This window comes from Aulostomus chinensis, chromosome 10 (assembly GCF_037954235.1).
Source record: "Aulostomus chinensis isolate RoL2024-O1b breed Wild chromosome 10, RoL_Achi_v1.0, whole genome shotgun sequence".
Lineage (NCBI taxonomy): Eukaryota > Metazoa > Chordata > Actinopteri > Syngnathiformes > Aulostomidae > Aulostomus > Aulostomus chinensis.
This window is the reverse complement of record NC_141329.1, coordinates 28,199,513-28,220,198: the sequence shown is the minus strand read 5'-3', so window position 1 is coordinate 28,220,198 and position 20,686 is coordinate 28,199,513. Positions and strand designations below refer to the sequence as shown.

The 20,686-nt window shown below is 46.7% G+C and overlaps 1 protein-coding gene across 2 annotated transcripts; it reads right to left on the bottom strand.

The window, feature by feature from the left end:
• Window positions 1–3,073: 3,073 nt before the first annotated feature.
• nyap2a (neuronal tyrosine-phosphorylated phosphoinositide-3-kinase adaptor 2a) lies at window positions 3,074–20,337 on the bottom strand. 2 transcript variants are annotated; one of them, XM_086216850.1, is made up of 8 exons: window positions 19,845–20,337; window positions 18,847–19,667; window positions 15,242–15,458; window positions 14,371–14,684; window positions 12,917–14,011; window positions 10,480–10,605; window positions 10,291–10,397; window positions 3,074–8,438 (listed from the first exon to the last, which is right to left on the bottom strand). In XM_086216850.1, exons 3-8 carry the CDS (start codon window positions 15,442–15,444, stop codon window positions 8,217–8,219), a joined length of 2,067 nt encoding a protein of 688 aa, XP_086072976.1. In that variant the 5' UTR covers window positions 15,445–15,458; window positions 18,847–19,667; window positions 19,845–20,337; the 3' UTR covers window positions 3,074–8,216. The 2 variants fall into 2 exon arrangements, with proteins under 2 accessions (XP_086072976.1, XP_086072977.1); XM_086216851.1 differs by lacking the exon at window positions 3,074–8,438 and adding an exon at window positions 8,445–10,174.
• Between the last annotated feature and the right edge of the window lie 349 nt (window positions 20,338–20,686).

The window sequence follows — 20,686 nt, the reverse complement described above, 5'->3', positions numbered from 1 at the left end:
TGTTCTGGTGTAATCAGTTATGCTTTCTGTTTTAAATCCATGTGATTTGTAAATATGTTGGTGCTGACCTCCTGTAAATGTCTTCCGAGTATTTATTTAGCCTGGAATTCATGTGGTGCTATTTGATGTTTCATTTGCTCATTTTGATTATATTTTGGTGACATGCTGAAGCTTCCTGCTTCCTCCCCACTCCCTCCAAATAAAACAGCAAAAGACACATGGATCCCAAAGTGACAGAATTTTTCTGACTGTTTCCGGCTCTGACGCTTTTTTTTAAAAGTTGTCTCATACAGTTTACAGAACTGAAAAAAAACCTCCAGCAGAATATTAAAGTACGGATCGCGGAATGCTTTGAGAGGACTTTTGTGTCCAGTATTCCAGGAGCAGGATGGGGAGGGGAGAGCGAGCATCCATCTGTTTGTGTTTCAGTCATTTCCTCACTAACAAATGTGAATCATTTAACTCTCTGTGACACACGACCAAATAAACCGCATCAAACGTTCACTCTGTGTTTTTATTTGCGCCACAGCTCAAAATCCCAATCAAACATGTTTGATGGTTCGGGTGCGTTTGTTTGGCACAGGTCATCCATCCTCAGGTGTGATATCAGTTAAATCCATCTTCAACCTGGGAAGTTGGCTCTTTAAGGTAGCAGCAACAGGGAACGCCAAACTTCTCATCTTTTCCAGGCCACACTGACAGGGAGCTCTCAGGCCACTGTGGGGACTCTCCTCGTGGTTCTTGGCCCACCCAGTGGCCTCCTAGAAGCCTAGCATACCAAGAAGACTTCCCCAGGGAGGTGCCCAGCAGCCGGACCGTATTTCACTCCATACTACTTACTTACAATTTCTTCCATCCTTTCCTTGGGGTAAAGATTTATTCCCTTCCTTAAGTGGACAATCCAAGGTCTTTCTGCTGAGTACCATGGCCTCAGATTTAGAGTTACTGATCTTTGTCCCAGCTGCTTCACATTCAGCTATGAATCAGTCCAGTGAGAGATGAAGGTCAGAGACCAATTATGTCCTCAGATGACAATGACAATCACAAACCGGATGGGTGATGAGGCGCAGCCCTGGTGGAGGCCAAACCCACCAAAAAGGAATCTGACCGACTGCCAAGAACTTGAACAAATATCTCACTGTGGGGGGACAGCGATTGGACGACCCTGAGCAGGGTCTCCCTCAAATCATCTTCCCACTGTGTCTCTTGAGGGACTTGGTCATAAGTCCTCTCCAAATCTACGAAACACTTGCAGACCAGATCAGCAGGCTGCCAGACCCTTTTGAGGATCCTCGTGAGAGGGAAAAGCTGGTTGATGTTTCCACAGCCAGGACAGAGTAAGCCTTGTTCGTCTTTGATTTGATGTTCAAGTACAGGCTGAGAGGTCCCTCAACAGGTCCTCTCCAAGGTCCTAGAGAAGACTTTACCAGGAAAACTGAGTAATGTGAAGCCTCTGTAAAGGACAAACACCCTCTGGTCCATCTTTCTGAAACGGGGAACCACCACCCTTGTGTGCCACTCCTTTAACCCTCCCCAATTGAGTTCAGGAGTTTCTCAAAGTTCTCATCCCATGCAAACTCTTCCCAGTCCAACTACTTTGTAACAGTCAGATGAGGCCCCTGTCCTCTGTGCCCACCGGGACAACCGGCAACTGCCCCTGGGGCCACGGGGGTAATATCTACTAAAGCAGGGATTCTTAACCTTTTTGACCTCAGGGCCCAATTTTCCAAGGACAAAGTGACTGGGGGCCTATTGAAAAATGAACTGATCAGAGTATGGCTTTGATTTGTAATCAATAACTAAGTCATGTCCACTCATCATTTAACAAGCTAAAACCTTATGAAACAAATTATGTGATAGACTACTGGATAAGACAGTCGCTCTGCGTCACTTAGAAATTCCATCTCCTTTTCTATGTTTTTTGCGATGACAGCAGCAGGTTTTTGACACATCAGAGTCAAAGATAAAGTTTCTGTCTAACTGGCTTGAGGTAAAAACCTGGTCTTCACTTGATGACCCAATTATCTCTCACTCTCTCGCTCTCTCTCTCTCTCAGCCTTAGAAGCTGTGACTAAAATATCAGTTCCATCCTTTAAAATTCTGTGTGAGATCCAGAAACTACACTCAGATCATCACTCACATTAATTAGTCATCAGGAGGAATGCCTCATAAAGGTAGCTTGTCATCGGCATGCTGTGGTTACAGAGGGGAAAATCGGCGTCTCCTGAAAATGTAGGGGGACATAAACTGATTTAAAAATTCAGGCAGAGGCCTTAAAATTGATCCTTGGGGAACTCCACAGGTTATTTTCACTATTTTAAGAAGATTTCTGCCAGACAAATGAGAGCTTAACTGGTTAAAACCGATCCAGAGGATCAACAACCACCACTTTAGATGCCTTTGTCATGACCTTCCACTACAAGATTTGATCATTTTTACTGAAGCAACAGCATCAAAGTCGTAACCAAACACGTACGAAATGCACTGAAACAGCAATCAAATGAGGTCACAGGCTGATCTCTGACTCTGCTCCCAAAGTTCTCTCTTTGATTTGACTTCAATCCCTGACACCCAGATGATGTCACCGAGCAGAGATGGGATAGCGGTTGCTAGGGGTGGGTGAGAACCATGGAGACGTGGACCTATAATTCTGGATGAACGATCCGATTCTTTATTGATTCTCTTTTGGAAAAAAGAGAACAAACAGGTCAGTTAGCATTAACTTTGTTTAGTTTAGAAGTAACATGACCTTACAAACCCAATAGTGAGCTGGCGCTAACATGAAAGGGAGTGTTAGTTGGTTAGTTAGCTGCAGTATTAACAGCAGAGGGCGTGCTAATGTTGCCGCTGCCACTTGCTAATGGGCCCTCCTTCTAGACCTGTTTCCCTTCTGTTTTTCATGGGGTCTCACTCTTAGTCTGGCCCCTCACCTAAGACATATTTGCCAAGGGAGACCCGACCGGGTGCATGAAGTTCCAGGCATCCAAGCTTTCAGGTTCGTAGGGGACACATAAACCTCTTCATCACAATAAGGTGATGGATCAAGATCAACTCCACTCAGTTTACTGGAAAAACATATTTATTTCTTGTCTCTTCTGTAAAGATGAAAACAGTCACAAGAAGCAGTTATTTTTTCTCTCTTGACACATTCAATAAAAATAAAAAGACTTTAAGTGCAATAAAGACAAGAACTTGTCTGTCACTCACAAACACTTGAGAGTCAATAAACACAAGATATTTACACAACCTCTGATTGAAACAGTGCCACCATGTGGACAAACAACATCATGTGACCTCCAGACAGAAGCACATCTGCATACGAATCTGATCAACATGAGCACTGACACAGAAAGAGTCTCTGCAGATGCCTCAGTCTTTTGGGCCCTTAGAGAACGTTCAGTTGCATGTTTAGGGCCTTGAGAGCACATGTGATTGACATATGATCAGATCAGTGATCAAAGTCGGTCGAGTTTGTGAATCAGCAGCGGCCGAGCGGGATCCTGCAGACTGAGAACATCATCTATGGTATTGTGAGTTTATGGGGATGTCGTCACAACAGGTCCTGTGTGGGAGGAGCCGTACTTTCACTAAAGGGGCATTCAAACCGTTCACTAACCGACTGGATAACTGGATGTTCCTGTCCTTAGTTTAAATGTTGATATCACCATGACAACCAGGACAATGTGTCAGGAGAATGGACGCGTGCGTGCGTGCGTGTCTTTATTTAGGTGACTGAAATTTCATCACATCGTTGACATCAAATGCTTTGCTTCATCCACTGCCCCCAAACAAAAAACTTCACCTTTGACCCTGACTCCAAACGGGCTTTTTAACAGAACATTAACTTGCTTTGGTTCCACTTCCCGTTGTTGTTCCAGGGGGAAACAAATGTCCTGGCCCCATCTCATCTGTATGGCTTCAATATTTGTCCCTTTCACTTTTGGTTGATGTGAATATCAACTTGGCATCTGTTGTCTACTTGGCATCGAGACGGTGGAAATAATGCATGGCATCTTGTTGGTTCTAAGTTTGCTGATTAGGTGTCACTCGGTGGGTGTGAACTTTGGCTAAAATGGAGGACGAGTCATTGTATTTACAACCACTAATCGGTATCAGCCAACCGTACCTGCCCCCCACGCCAGCTTCAAGCTGCAGCTTTTGTCTCATTCTCGTCATGTAATAAGGATTTTATGCATGAGGTTGCTGACTATTTCGTGGGTTTTACGCTGGATTGTGTTCATTTCTTAATTTGTGGCAATGGTAACATACCTGAAACCAAAGCTATGGTTAAGGTTTTCTTGCACACATTAGATCTTTTTCTGTCCTCAGAACTTTGAGTTTGCGTCACTGAAATCTGTGATACTTGAATGTCGGACCGTTTGCCTGTTTGTTCCCTACCACGGTTCTCTAATGTATTTAAGGAATCCGTTCTTAATTGCATTAATTGATTCAATGTTGTCAGCCACCGATGAGCTTATTGCTCTTTTTAACTGAATTTGCCTTTGGACTCTTCTGCTATTTGAAAGAGGAACCAGACTAAAGCATGAATGGGATTCTGGATCTGATCATCACGGAGCTGCGAAACCTGACAAGGGTACATTTGGAATCTGCCAAGGGCCGCAGCATCTTTTGAGTGTTTTTAAATCATGTGAATCCCTGTGTTTCAGGGCCGACCCTACCTTCCCCAAGTCTTTGTTGACTTGGTCAACCATGCTTGTTGACCCAGAGTCCTCTGTACTGCCTGTGCCCAGCTGTCCTCGGCCAGTTTAAGCCCATATCAATCTCCCTTCTATCAAACGTGGTTCATCTAATTTCCCCTCAGATCGTATTCCCTGGATCCTCTCACTGATTAGCACCTGTCTCAGTTCTGATCGCGTTCCACCTGTTTTTAAATCTGCAGTTGTGCAGACCCTGATCAGAAAAAAAAATCGGGATCCCTCTGTCCTTCCTAACTTCAGACCCATCGCCAAACTGCCCTGTCTTTTCTTAAGTCCTGGAGGGACTAACCATGAGCTCTAACTCTAACCTGTGACAACCCCATCAGGACCATATCTCAGTTCAGCATGGACTTCTAGTTTTGGACTTTTACTTTGTACAAGTGGTTGTCTAGTTTTGTTGTTCATGTGTTTTCTAGTTTGCGCACCTGTTTCAGTTCACTCTATTCTGTTCCGGTTTTATTTTAGTTGCTCTGCCCTTGTGTGCCTTTTATCAGTTTCCTGCCTGTTTGAGTGCTGCACCTGTGTCTCGTCATTTAATCAGTCCTCGTCAGTCCCAGTCCTGCTCCTTGTGTCTCCCACCCGTTTCTTGTTTCGTCGTCAGCCGAGTGTACTTGATTTTTGTTGTTCAGATGAATATTACTGAACCACTGCAGAGAACACATGAACAGAGAACGTCCAGGAATAAATACTACAACAAAACTACACACTTATCCGTGCTACATGTTGTTGTCATTCTGGCTCTCTGACCAGCATCCAGCCTGACACCAGGGTCACCAGAGGGGGGAACTAGGAACCGAGTTCAACATAGCCAGGATTTCTTTCAATAAGCTGGCTCAACAAACCCTAAACTCTCCGTCAGAGGGAACTGGTATCACGACGGTGGATGTGATCTTACTTTGTCAATTCAGGCTTTCAGCTTCAGGCTCTGTGCGCGACCCCATAAAAAGGGACATTTAACGCGTCATGTGACTCTTCGGAGACGGACCGGTCGCGTGCCGCCTACTTTAGTCAAGAAGAACAAGTGACTACAATGGCGGGTTATGAACAACATCAAACAGTTATGACGGCAAAAAGCGACACAGTTGCTGCAAATAAAGTGAGAGCGGAACGCTGGCAGAAAACTGCCGATCGTGTAAATTCGTAAGTTTCTATTTTTGTTTCACCACTCAGTCCACTCTCTGGGCCTCCCACATCCAAAGCTCTTAAACTGCCTCGGGAAACCTATGGAAGAATTAGATGCATACATCATAGTTCACATGCAAGTACTCGTCATACTGATGACTGTATTAATACAGTGAAATACAAATGTATGTTACCTGTGATTTTATAGAAGGCCTCTTTTACAGCCATTGTGGGCAAATAGCCAGGCACTACAAACATACTCAGTAGTTCAGTGAGAGCAAGTACAACTTTGCGAGTAGCACGGCATGCAGTATTCTTGCTCAGATTTTCTGCATCACCAACTGAATGCATGTAGGTTCACGTGGCAAAAAAAAATGCAATGATATGCACACAGTTTGTGCGACTGTGGGTGCGTGGGTCTGTTTTGTGCAGTTCCTCACAGACGGCTGCTCCAGCAGTTTGGATAAATAACGCATTCCCTCAGCTGGGAATCTGTAGCATTCGTAGGGAATGACGTCAGGAAAAGACAGCAGATCACTCCGGTCTCTGAATGCTCTCTCCCTCCAAAGAGACCCTTGCACAATGATTGCGCCGAGGTCCACCGAACTATTCAAAAATGGTGATGCCGTATTCAAAAGAGGCGGTTCGTGAAAGGGCAGCGCTTTTTATAGCTGATTTAAGCCATAGCTCGAAACGTAACCAGGTTAAGTTTGCTGCATCAGTTACCAGGCCAGGTTAAAAGAGAGCCACCTTTGTGACACAGAAAACCCCGGCTTTAGTCGCAACATACCTTGTTAACCCACTAATCCTGCTCCGTAGTGCACCCCTCTGGTCTGGTTTCTTTAACTATGCTGTCCTGGGATGGTGTTGTGACCGGGTCAGTTTTCATGGACAGTTGCAGTGATTTCAGAAAACACTCTGTCTCTTTTCATGTCTTTGCAGATGATGCGCGAATGTACCTCCCAATGAACCCTAACAGTCTGTGCTTGCTGCAGCTTCTTCCTGGCTGGGGCAATCTAAATGAGAACAAGACTAACGTCATAGCGTTTGGAAGCCTGGAATGCTGATGGCCCCCCAGCCTTGAATATTCCCTCTTCTGTTAAAAAGTCTTAGTGTATAGTTTGACAGTTTTCGAGCCCCAATAGCAGATAACTGAGGTTGTCCAGACTCGCCTCTTTAAGCGAGAGTTGTTGCTAAGGTCTAGGTTTGTCTCTCCTTGACATTTAGAGATGTTGATTCATACATTTACAATGTTAAGATTTGATAACTGCAATTCTTTGTTGGTGGGGTTGAACAAGTTGTCCATTCATTCCTGGTTACACCAGGGTTGTGCTCCCCCAGTGGCTTCCTGTCTGTCCCAGGATTTTTAAATTTTGCTGTTTGCTCTTAAAACTGTTGCTGTATTATATATTGGCACCACCTTAATGTGCTGAACTTCTCCATGTTCACACTCCTGTTGGAGCACTGTGGTTCGCTGCTCCCGAATGCCCCTCAGACAAGGCTTAAACCAGGGGTGACGGAGCCTTTGCATCTGCTACACCCACCCACCCACGGAGAAGCTTGCCACCTCGAATCACGCTTGAGTGGCGTTACTGTTTTTAATCAGATGTACTGCACTGGCAATCTGCTGTCTGTCTACAAAGCTCATTCTACTCTGTAAAGCACTTTTGCCAACCTTACTTGTTTTTTAACGTGCTACAGAAATAACGCTGACTCGACTCGGTTTGACGTCTGGTTGGTGCGAATGGTGTTCATTTGGCATCGGGTCAGCGTTGATGGGACAGTGGATGAGAAACCTCAACAAGTAACTACAGTCTCATTTCAAAAAAGTGCTTTGCTTCATCGTCATAAATAGAAATATAAAAACTGCCGGGACTCACAGACCTTCACAGATTCATGTTGAAATATTTAAAAAGAAGAACCCCCCAAAAGCTCTTACGTCAGATTTTTTCCCCCCCAAAGATAAAAGTGAGGCTTTACAGTGGCGTGCTACACAACTGTCAGACTTTAGAAAACATTAGAAACTTCTTTCAGGAGCTGTTTAGAAAAATATGCGACGGACAACGGAAAGCTCTGGTCTGCTACACCTCTATGGCCACGCCTCCCTGCACTCAACCGAACGGATGGCAAACATGTGCAAGAAAGTTAAAGTGCAGTTCTTTACTGTTCACGAATGGACTCACGCCGTTGACACGTGTGATGCCACTTCCTGCGTGATATGATAGCGGGTCTTTCTTTCTGCTGTCTTACTGATTTAAATGGTTCAATGTCATGGGTGCAGTCACAGTAATGGTGCTCTGTACTGGTTTATCCTGCTGTCAATTAAATCACTACAACAGATAAGAAACGTTCAGTGTGGTGGGTGTGGCCTGTTTCTTAGATGGCGGTGTCCCAAAACACTGTGGCTGAATGGCCAGCAGTGGTAGGCGGGGCAGAATATGGTGGCGGCTGCTTCCTCCTCCAGCTGGGTAGGATGGGCATGCTGTCCTGTTTACAGAGGTTCTTCTCAGGCCGCCGCCGCGCTTTGATCTCCCGACACAGAACGCGTTTCTTCTCCATCGTCTCCAACATAGTTGTGTCCCCGTAGAGCCATGGCATCTGGAGACGGAGCAGAGGTCAGTCAATATGTCCTCACCTGTCAATCACCTACATGTTCTCACCTACCAGGGACTAACGTCATAGTCAGATTAAGCAGTAATCAGATTAAGGAGTGAGGAGTGACCTTACTGGGTCGGATCTTCGTCTCAGTATTGAAGGATTTTGCAGCATTTTAGCGACTCGTACGTCAGTCAAGCACCTTTTAAGATGCTGCCAAGCTTCCAGTGAGGGTTTCAAGCTCACTGTTCTGCTTTAGCAGTTCGAGAACTCTAAAAACAAAAAAGGTAAAAGCTCCTGTTTCACAACGATGATGACAGCTGGAGGACAATTACACAAAAATACAATGTTATTATTTCAAACAGATCGAAAAACTGTGCTTGTAACGGCTCGCTCCCCCGGAGGTAGCACATTAATTCACTCATGACAGTGACCTCAAAGGGACAGTCCACGTAACAATAAAGATGCAGTCATCGTCATACGCTCACCGTCCTGCCTAAGGAGGGTTGGATGATGTTTTTTTAGTTGAAAAACATCCCAACGCTAAAAACGCAGCGTTCAGGGATGCATCCAATCAACCTGCCGTGTCCAGGCCTCAGGATTATGTATTTTCATTCACTTCGGTCACTGGGGTGACGACTGCAACGCTGTCTCCTGTGGAACTGGCTGATGACTGCATTTTCATTTGTGGGCCAACTATCCCTCTAAATATAGAACATGAGGTAAACTGTAAGACAGACAGACAGACGGACACACAGACAGACAGGATGATGCAGGCATCACACAGGTTTTATTTCATTTACAAACATTCATCAAGCCTCATGTCACTGGTTCTAGGAACATTCCTGCTAACAGTAATTATAATAGGGAATATTAATCTGGTATAATTAGATTGACTGCAGTGGCTGAAGCTGCGGCTTCACCTCTGAAGCGGTGACATTCAGGGGTGTCAGCCTCTGATCAGCACCTCCCCCTTTTATGGCAGCAGAGGTTGAACCCGACTCCACAGACGTCGTTGTCTTCAAAGGCCCTTTAATCTGAGGTGTTGCATTAGCAAACGCGAATGTGCCACCAAAAAGGTCATTTAAAAATAAACATTTCAGACTTGAAGATGACTCCGGGGTCAAATTCCGAATATTGAATGTGTTTCAGATGACGAAGCGATCAAATCACCTGATCAGAGACTCCGCCTACTCAAACATTCCTGCACATGTGAACGACAGTACGGCGTTACATCATTATGAGCCGTGAAAGTGAAAACATCATCATTTATCATTTAAAAATTAAAGGCGAAACAAAAAAAAACATAGAGAAACAATCACATGGGGGTGGGGCTGGATATTCCAAGTGGGCAGGAGCATTAGTAAAATGGTTGGTTAAATCTATTAGTAGGAGGAGTTGAATCAGCCGTGAGAGGAGTTGGCTTTGGTGCCATGTTAGTTTTGAGTGAGTTTAGTCAGACGAGTACATGGTTTAAAGTTTGGATAAGAATAAAAAGAGCTCAGGGTTAGTTTCATGTTAGTGGCTGAGGGTTTACTTTATTGGTGAATATCAAAATACAGGATTCATGAAGCCGTTGGCGTTTGAATCAGATATTCACACGACACTGAAGTTACAAAAACGTCCCTTTGAACAAAGTCGAGTCACATTTTGTTTTGCTGTTCCCTCGTTTCAGGTTCAGCTGAGGGATCGAGACTTCTGTCCATTGGTAAAAAGTTCATGTTCATTGAAGCTGAATCCTGAAACGCAATCAAGGTTCTATTTATATGTTGGTATATTTATGTCAAGTGACTTAGAACCTGGGTATAGATGCAGTTAGAACACGTGGATGTCGGTAGTTTTACAGGTGTTGTACCTGGCTCAGCGCTGGGTGCTGTGACTCGTGGGGGTGGCGCTGGGGCGTTGCTCCAGGAGAAGGAACCCCTGACGTGGAGGCAGAGCGGCCAAGTTTACTCTTTACTTCTGCAGAGAAACGAGGGGAAGCGGTTTGGGCTGGTTCACCTCAGCAAGATCGGCCGATGTGAAGACTAGAGAGAAAACTCACCTCCCCCCCCTGCCAGCATCATGGTGGGGCTGACGGACGATCTTCCCATCCGGCTGGCAACGGGACTGGAGGGCCCCTCTTTGTCTCTGTCCACACTGTCCTGCCGGTGCAGAGCTCTAAAGTCTCCTGTGGACACACAAGGAAGAGTTTGGTTCAGATCCATGAGTCCTCAAAGGGGGGGTCCATGGCCTACCTTGATCCAGGATCCGTGAGCGTCGTCCAGAGGGTGCAACAGGATGTAAAGAGATGTCGTGGGTTCAAAAACATGCAGGTTTACTTAATCTGAGACTCTGAATGGGTCATCCGCCGCTACATGACGTGTGCGGGGTGACGCCCGCCCTCGTCCGATGGCGGCTCCTCTGACCCGCTGCAAGGTATTTTTAATTACAACAGCAACTACATTTTGAACCAGCATGAGTTAATTGAAGGATTGAATTTGGCTGGATATCTTAATTAAAGGAAACCCGATTGTACTGCTTATTGACTACTTGGGTTTGTACAGACTTGAGCAGCTGAGATGCGACGGCGGGACCAAACTGGGTCCTGTCACTTCATGTTCTATCATGATTCAACACATCAATTTGGTTAAAATATAACCAGCAAACCATGACATTGTCCATAGATGCCATATGTGAAGAACATCAGGAGAAGAGCTGAGTTCTCTCATGTTCTCCTGATGCTCTTTTGTGTTCTCCTGTGTTCTTTTATGTTCTCCTGTGTTCTCTCATGTTCCCCTGTGTTCTTTCTCAATCTCTCTAAAGTTGAGGGAATAAAATTCCTGTGTCGACAAATCAACTCTTTCCCTTCACAGTTTATCTCTGATAACTCTGTCTTACACACACACACACACACACACACACACACGTGCGCACATGAGTACATAAACACGCACACACACACACACACACACACACACACACATGCAGGTGTCAGGTGACCAATCAGCTGTCAGCTCTGTCTGTCTTGTCCTTCACCAGTACTGTTGTTGTCAGATTGTTGTTATCGTTATTTCTGCGTTACCTCTATCTTATACGCATCGCTTTTAAAAGGTACACGCTAGTCACCAAGACACGCAGTGTAAAAGCAGCGGAGCGCAGCAGAGAGGTGATGTAGTACTTACAGTAGTAGTAGTACAGTAATGATGTATTACTGATGTAGTGCTGAAAAGTGATATATCAGTGACGTAGCAAAGATGTTGTAGAAATGAAGTACAGATGAAGCACCGTTGAAGTATCAGAAAAATAAGGATGTTGTGGTGGTGTGCTGACATAGTAGTGATGCAGTGGTGATGTGCTGAGGCAGTAGTGATGTAGTACTTATGTAGTAGTGATGCAGTGGTGATGTGCTGATGCAGTAGTGATGTAGTAATTATGTAGTAGTGATGTGCTGATGCAGTGGTGATGTAGTAATTATGTAGTAGTGATGCTGTGGTGATGTGCTGATGCAGTGGTGATGTAGTACTTATGTAGAAGTGATGCAGTGGTGATGTAGTAATTATGTAGTAGTGATGCAGTGGTGATGTGCTGATGCAGTAGTGATGCAGTAGTGATGTGCTGATGCAGTAGTGATGTAGTAGTGATGCAGTAGTGATGTGCTGATGCAGTAGTGATGTAGTAATTATGTAGTAGTGATGCACTGGTGATGTGGTGATGCAGTAGTGATGTAGTACTTATGTAGTAGTGATGCAGTAGTGATGTGCTGATGCAGTAGTGATGTAGTAATTATGCAGTAGTGATGTGCTGATGCAGTAGTGATGTAGTATTTATGTAGTAGTGATGCAGTAGTAATGTGCTGATGCAGTGGTGATGTAGTAATTATGTAGTAGTGATGCAGTAGTGATGTGCTGATGCAGTGGTGATGTAGTAATTATGTAGTAGTGATGCAGTAGTGATGTGGTGATGCAGTAGTGGTGTAGTAATTATGTTGTAGTGATGCAGTTGTGATATGCTGATGCAGTATAGGTGTAGTAATTATGTAGCAGTGATGTGCTGATGCAGTAGTGATGTAGTAATTGTGTTGTAGTGATGCAGTAGTGATGTATTGATGCAGCAATGATGTAGTAATTCTGTAGTAGTGATGCAGTAGTAATGTAGTAATTCTGTAGTCGTGATGTGGCAGTGGTGTGGTAGTGCAGTAGTAGTGATGTAGTAATTCTGTAGTAGTGATGTAGTAATTCTGTAGTAGTGACGCAGTAGTGATATGCTGATGCAGTAGTGATGTTGTAATATTGTAGTAGTGATGTGGCAGTGGTATGGTAGTGCTGTAGTAGTGATGTACTGATGCAGTAGTGATGTAGTAATTCTGTAGTCGTGATGTGGCAGTGGTGTGGTAGTGCTGTAGTAATTCTGTAGTAGTGATGTGGCAGTGGTGTGGTAATGCTGTAGTAATTCTGTAGTCGTGATGCAGTAGTGATATAGTAGTGATGTAGTACTCCTACCTTCACTGTCCCGGCTCATCCTGCCGCTTGATCCTTTTTTCAGAACTTGTCTGCTGGAGCTAAACAGGTTGTTCAGTTCATCCATTGGGCTCGTTGGCGTCTGTGACCTCATTGACACATTCTGCATCGAGCTATGGGTGGAGGAGGAGTTACTGAGCTTCGCCCCGCCCTCCTGAGCCCTGTGTGAGGAGGAAGAAGAGGAGGAGGAAGAACGTGGCATCAGAGCGTCGTAGGGTGGCGGTCTCTTCAGGCTCAGGGGGGTCAGACAGCGACCCATGCTCACAGGAGACGGGCATGCCGACTGGCTGCGTGGGTAACCATGACCACTGTGGGAGGAGCTAGAGGACTTGTAGAGGTTGGAGGGGAGAGGTGGGGCAGACGATCGACCTGAGGATGTGAAGGTGTGAGTGGGAGGCAGGTCCCGGTCTCGATCCCGATCTCGATCCCGATCTTGATCCCGATCTCGAGTGCGGTCCCTGTCCCGGTCTTTGCGGTAGTGGGTGGAGCTTTGTGGTTGTTCAGCACTACCTGATTTGCTAAAGGAGACTTGTTCCAACATGGGCAGGCGGGTGACATCAAGAGGGGTGAGGGGGGACTCATCAGAGTTGGGGGAGCACTGCGCAGGGGCGGGGGGGAAAACAAGTAACGGTGGGCGGTGTGCCAGGAGGTTCGGGAAGGGTGGTGGGATGTCGCACAGAGACCCCCGGGGAGCAGACGGCCAGGTTTCAGGGTCCATGATGGTAGTGGGACAGCACATGTCCAGCCGGGGGTCCTGCAGGAAGTCCTCCAGGAGGGGGTACTTCATCTCTTCGTACACCGACTCACTCTGCTCGTCCTCTACGGGCTCCTGATCCTTCAGCTCCCGTAGAATGTTCCCCACCATCTCGATGTAAACAGGCTCCTCATCATCTGTGTCTCTGGATGCTGGACTTTGTCTTTGGGAGGAGGAATTGTCCAATCGCAGGGAAGACATTTTGTTACCATGGTTATGGATGTAAGATTCATCGAAGGAGGTGCTGAGCTGGGTGTTGGGGTTCCTTTTGGGTTTAGGTGGAGGCATCTTCCTGTAGTCCTCAGAGTAGGAATGACATCGAGCTGTAGGCAGAGAGACAAACGTGATATTAATGGAACCGCAGGGACATGATGTCAAGGGGGACATGCGGTTCACAGGAAACCAGGACAGCGATGAACATAAACCTCTCAAACCTTCCTTACTTGATCCCAAATTCTTGTTGACATGAAATGGATTCATTAACTGGTTCTACTGCTGGTTCCTGGAGTCTCCATGAGGAGAATGGGAGGCGGAGCCTTCAGTTATCAGGCTCCTCCCCTCTGTCTTTACTTGTTATGATTTGGTGTTATAATTCAATTGATGTACATATCTGGTTTTTGTGCTAAGCTACACCAAACTAAGCTAAGCTAGCATCCTTGGCCCCCTGCTGTCAGCTGGTCACCTTCAGCTTGCTCCTGCATCTCTTTGGTTTCATTGGGCTTCTTGGTGGTGACTCCAGAGCTTCCATTAACCATCTCTGAGCTGCTGCTGAGTTTGGTGGTTGGGTCCCGCTTGGGTTTGGGAGGTGGTTGTTTTCGGTTGTGGTTGGTGTCATCATCACTGCCGCCAACAGAGTGGAGGGACTGAGAGCGGACAGTGAAGCCCTTACTGGGGGGTGGTAGGCGGTCCTGCGGTGCCGGCATTGTCATGAAACCCATTCTGAAATGTTTCCCAGAGTAAGCCCCATCTGTTGCCCTGGCAACATCATCACCAATCCTGAATGGAGGAATAGAAAAACTTGGTTTTCACATCTTCATAAAAGTAGCAGATCAACATCTCAGATTTTGTTTGAGCGAGTTGGAATTTCCGTAGGTAGCCTGCAGGACTCTGGCTGCTTTCTTTGGCCCCGCCCACAGGTGTGGGAGCCACTGAGTAAACTGACAAATCAATCCGAACAATGATTTTACCGTTGGTGAAACTAAACCAACAACTCTTTGTTAAAGACTTAAATAATTTTGGAATAATGGAGTTAAAGCTGAATGTGCAGCAGAAGATAAACAACTACGATCAGTGTTTCCTTCAGAAAATAAAAATGTGAAGCTGGAAACTGCTGAAGTTCTAAAACTCCTCTCCACGGACTCTGATTTTAAAAAAAGACGTCAGTTTGAGCCGTATGTAGGAGTTTAGACCCACACGTGGAGCAAGATTCATGTCTAGAATATGTGAAAGTCTACGAAACTCTTTGGAAGGTGACGACCAGATTGAGTTTCCAGCCGGAGGTCGAGAACATCAGAGGCGGACTCGTGAAGCTCTCATGTTCCCAGCTTTTCTACCTCTTGATTGCATCTTCCTGGCGTCTCTTCTTCTGGTGTTTCTCCTGAAAATACGTCCAGTTGGTCTGGTTGCGAATGCGGTCGCTCTCCCTGGCGATGTCCGAGGCGTTCTGGATCACCAGACCATCGTAGGTCCGAAGGCCACTGTCCTCCACGTACTGGAAAAACCTGCGGAAGGAAGATGCCTCCTCCTGAGACATCATGACTCCCCGCAGACCTGAGCAGAGGACGACAATCAATCAAAATCCTTTGAACCAGGTCTCTGCCCTACTCCACCCCAGTGTCACAAAGTAATACACCTCAAGAAATACTGAAATATACTCCAGTGAACATAGTTTTACTGTAGTTGGACGTGAGTATAGAACCTGCAGCAGGACCACTAGGCGCAGCCTTTGGACCCCCATTTTAAATAACGGATGTTTACAGATAATACCGGGTCGTAGACCTGAACACACTCACACAAACACGTGTGCCGTTTGCTGTCCAGTGTTTTGTCCCTGGTTTAGCCACTGATGTTCATTTGTGTACCAACTGCTGGATACTCAAAGGTGTGTAGGTGCAGCACACATGTGAATTCATGAAGCGAAGTGGACAGAACTGAACTGAACCATGCGGAACCAGGCAGGCGCGCACCTGCGAGGCCCAGGACCAAGAACGGTCCCTTTGACACGTCGTCAACTGCCCCGTGACTGTAAATCTGGATTTCTGTTGACTTTGTAGAACCACAGTTTGCGCCGTTGTGGTAATACATCGGTGTAGTATCTACTGGTTACCATGGCTACCGGAGCATCTCCAGTAAGTGTGAGCGAAACGGTCAATAGGATGCTGAGCTTTATGGTTTCTTATGGGTGGAACTGACACGTGATCTGATAAACTGCGTCTATAATCAATCTAATCCCACTCACATGTGTTAAACTGGTATTTGCCAGAGGTAAACCACATTTTCAACATTAAGTAACCTATAATGGTTGTTTTGCAGACCTATTTAAACCAACAACAGCCTCCATGGAGCGCCAGAACCCAGGGGCTGCATAGTGGGCAGGAACATCTGGACTGGAGGTCTGGTCTGGAGGTGCCAAGGTCTGAATGGACCTTCCTAAGGTGGTAGAGAATGACCCAGCTAAGATCCTGGGGGACTTCCAGATCCAGACTGACTAACTGGTGCTGATGGACCAGCAACAGAAGAAGGTGGAGGGGAGAGATGGAGCATCTGAGAGACAGCAGCACTAAAGGAAGGAGCCCGGGAAGTAGATGGACACCAGGAGCTGGAATACTGGTGCCACTGAGGGCTGTGACCCCAAAACTGGGAGAGCGACTTGAGCAGGTACAAGGTCCAACACCTGAGGTCTCAGTCCAGAAGAGCTCGGGCCCAGGAACAGCTGAGATACTGCAGGACTCTCAGACTCCCAGACCTCTGGTGGAGGACCCCAGCTGAGAGGGCACATGCCAGGGGATTTTTTTTCTTTATGGATGACATCACATCAATGCGATTCCTCTTTGCTATCATAGTTTTATATTTACATCATAGTTTTAGATTTAGCAAAGAATCGGAATCTTTACTGTCTTGCATCCTTGCATTCTTTCATTCTTCCATCAGTCCTTCCCACACTGATGATATAATCCCCCCCCACCACCACCTCCACCACGTTCCCCTCCCCCACCTCTCTTGGCATCCTTCTAAAAATGGAATGGGGAGTCAGCCAGCAGTAACCTAGCAACAGCAGCATCTCTCAGAGGAGCATGATGTAATGCTTCCTGTTCCACGGGTGAGGAAGGAGAGGAAGAGAGACAGAACCTTTTACCCAAACCTGGTTTAATGGTGTGAGGGACCTGCTACCTTCACCACTGATGCCAGCTGGTTGCTCCTCTGCCTCCCATCTCCAGGCTCTGCTCCTGTCATAAACGCTTAATGATTCATTACCACACTAAGACATCTCCAGCTGGCCAAACACAGAGAAATCTCTCTTGACCCAGGAATCTGGGACCAGAACTGAACCAGCAAGAAACTACAGACAAAAAAATACACGCTGGAGTTGGAGCTGGCTGCCTCTGGGAGGTGGCCCCTAACTAGCCTAGCAACTAGCTTAGCAACTAGCATAGCAACTAGCCTGGAGTGGGTTTTAACTTCGGGTATGATGGTACTCATGTTGAGTCTGTCGCATGTCATTACCGTCAGAATGACGCTGCTCTCATACCAGATGGTCAGCTGTGCTGCATTCAAGCACAGTAGGACATAAAAACCAAACCAAACCATCCAAAGACCATAGCTTCCTGCCTGCTCTAGTTCCTCCATGAATCCTGATCCTAAATGATGTCATAGCTGACGGAGGCACACAGCAGCCCCTGAGCTCCCTGCCAGGCAGCTAGCTCGCGTTGCTTTGACCTTTTGTGCTAAAAACGTAGAGTGGATAGAAGCTGGCGATGTTCCAAGAAGGTCAATTCTTCCACAAGTGGTGGCTTCACACCAGCTAGCATAAACATCAGGGGTCAACATCCAGAAATGATCTTGATCATGTTGTTGTGCCCTCAGTCTGTTTGGGGGGTGGGGATCACCTGTCAAATTAAATAAAGATGACCACTCCCTTGTCGTCATGGAGATCAATGTGAGCCAATCAGATGTCAGAGCTGCCCTCACAGAAGAGCAGGCGTCTCACCCCTAGAAGACAGGCTCGGGTTCAGGAAGCAGAGGAGTTCAGTAGAACTTAGAACACCGGCTTGTTCGCTGTTCCTCGTTATCAAAGGCTTTGTGTCCTCTCCTCTTTCCCTGCTCCTGTCGTACAGTTGAGGGTGCTGTTGTGCACCTGGTGTCAGAGTACTGCATGTCTGGGTGCAAAAACAAGTGAAGAAGAAGCTCCACAGACCAAAAGCAGCAGCTGAGGAAGGGGGGGGGGGCTGTGGTTCTGCACCACTGAGGAGCCCCTTAGTGGGGGTCCAGGGACCGGGACCACGACTGCTGTTTGGTATCCTTGTTCACAGCTGAAGTAACGACATGGGAATGAGACCAAAAACCAACTGGGAGACGAACGGTGAATCAATTGGGAATCACTGGTTTCACTAAATAAAAGTATTTTTCTCAACTTTTTGTCTGAAAAAGAGTCGTTGGTCAAACCGTAACTCATTCAAGTGTTGATTAGAAAAAGAGAGGACGAACTTAACATGAACCTTTTCCCCCCCCTAAAGAACACGGAGGCGTTTGTCATGTTTCAGGTTTGTCCAAGTACGAGGGAAAATGTCCAAACGTCGCCTTAGGAAGGAAGAAAACGCTGCTGGTCCAGGTCTACTCAGGTGGGCTTGTCGAGTCCACAACTGAGAGATTTGAGATGAAATCGATGTTTCCGAATCCTTTAAATCTGCTCGTCATTGTTTTTCTCTCTCCGGAGTAGGAAGAGAGCGAAGGAATGAATGGATGGATGAATGAATGAAACATGGCTGTGTTGTGCCTTTTCAAGTAAAAGTGACATTTTTTTAAGCTCTCCAAGAAAAAAAACCAAAAACGGTTGGCTGTCTGAGATGATAAACATCTGAATGTAACCCTGATCATGACCTTTGACCCATAAACGAGACGAATGAATGAGCGAAGCTTTGAATGCTTAGAGGAAACTTACCAGAGGATTTGAGAGGATTCAGACTTCCTCCATCCTCTCCCTCCTCCACTCTCTCCTTCACTGTCTCCTTCAGGCAATCTGTCCTGCGATCCCTCCCTCAGTCTCTCCCTCAGTGTCTCCTTCAGACCTTCCTGTACACAATCAAAGATGGACGGAAGCTTCCTGTCATCCTCTCAGATCGCCGCTGCAGCTCAGAGGAGACGATGACTTGCTGCGATTCTGGTCTGCAGCGTTAATCCATGTACAACCTCAAACGCCTCCTTACGCCCTCCAGTCTTTGCTCCGTCCTTTTGTGATATCAAACCCTGCTCATACTCACTGTCACACACATACACACATACACACACACACACACAGCTCACACACCCTTCAGCCACACACACACATCCTCGGTGACGGTCGCCACAAGAAAACGGTAGGCTGAATCCAAGGCAACCTGACAGCATCCTCACCCTGTTGACTCCTCCCCCTGCTGCTGATGCTCAGGGAGAGAGAGAGAGCGAGAGAGCGAGAGAGGGAGAAAGAGAGGGCGAGAGAGAGAGCACAACATCAATGAACAGGACACCTCTCTCGCTCATTTTAAACAGCTTGATTCCAGCGTGTGCTTGATGAGACCTGAACCCACAGACACTGGAGGAAGAACCACACATGGTCTACGTCCACACTTAGTCTACTTGTGCACTCTGGCCAGAGTGTTGACAGGGTCTGGGAGCCTGTATCCGATGCGGACTGAGCTGTTCTGGTGGTCCAACCCAAATTCCCATTTATGATTTCTTGAGTCTGTGAAAAGCTGACGGTTCTCTCTGAGCGGCTGGTTGGTCCTGAAAAACAAGAAGGACCCAGCAGGGTTTCGACTGTCAGGTCAGGAGCAGGCAGGCAGGCAGGGGTACGCACACACTTGCTTTTCATCCAATAACCCCCCCCCCCCCCACACACACACACACACACACACACACACACACACTCTTTCCTCAGCCCACGGGAGCTCCAGGTCATACCTGGAACCATGGGGGGCAAGCGGGTCATACTGGCCTGCCAACAAGTTCTATCTGTTCCTCACGGTGGCTACGGAACCACCCACTGAATGATACATGTTTCCTTCTGTCCTCTCATCCTTCCTTCTCTCCTCTCATGTTTCCTTCTGTCCTCATCCTTCCCTCTCATCCTTCTTTCTGTCCTCTCATGTTTCCTTCTGTCCTCTCATCCTTCCTTCTGTCCTCTCATCCTTCCTTCTCTCCTCTCATCCTTCCTTCTGTCCTCTCATCCTTCCTTCTCTCCTCTCATCCTTCCTTCTCTCCTCTCATGTTTCCTTCTGTCCTCTCATCCTTCCTTCTGTCCTCTCATCCTTCCTTCTCTCCTCTCATGTTTCCTTCTGTCCTCTCATCCTTCCTTCTGTCCTCTCATCCTTCCTTCTGTCCTCTCATCCTTCCTTCTGTCCTCTCATCCTTCCTTCTCTCCTCTCATCCTTCCTTCTGTCCTCTCATCCTTCCTTCTCTCCTCTCATGTTTCCTTCTCTCCTCTCAGAGGAACTGAGGTGACATCAGCACAGTGTAACGTTGCTTCGGTCCAATCACGTGACAGCCCTGCAGTCACATGACTGCTGTGAGCTCACATCATTTCATAACAGCTGTTCTTCTTTTATTCATCTCCCCGTGATGATGTGGTTCCATGAAACCCTGCATTTTACTTTCCATATTCATAGTTTAGTTGCTAATAAATGGCGCCCGGCCCTCAGGTGTGATGCTGGCTGCAGTGGGAGGTCCGACTCATGACGTGAAATGGTTTTAAACGCATTTGATCAGGTCTGCTGGGATGCTAACGGTCAATCGTTACTGATTAT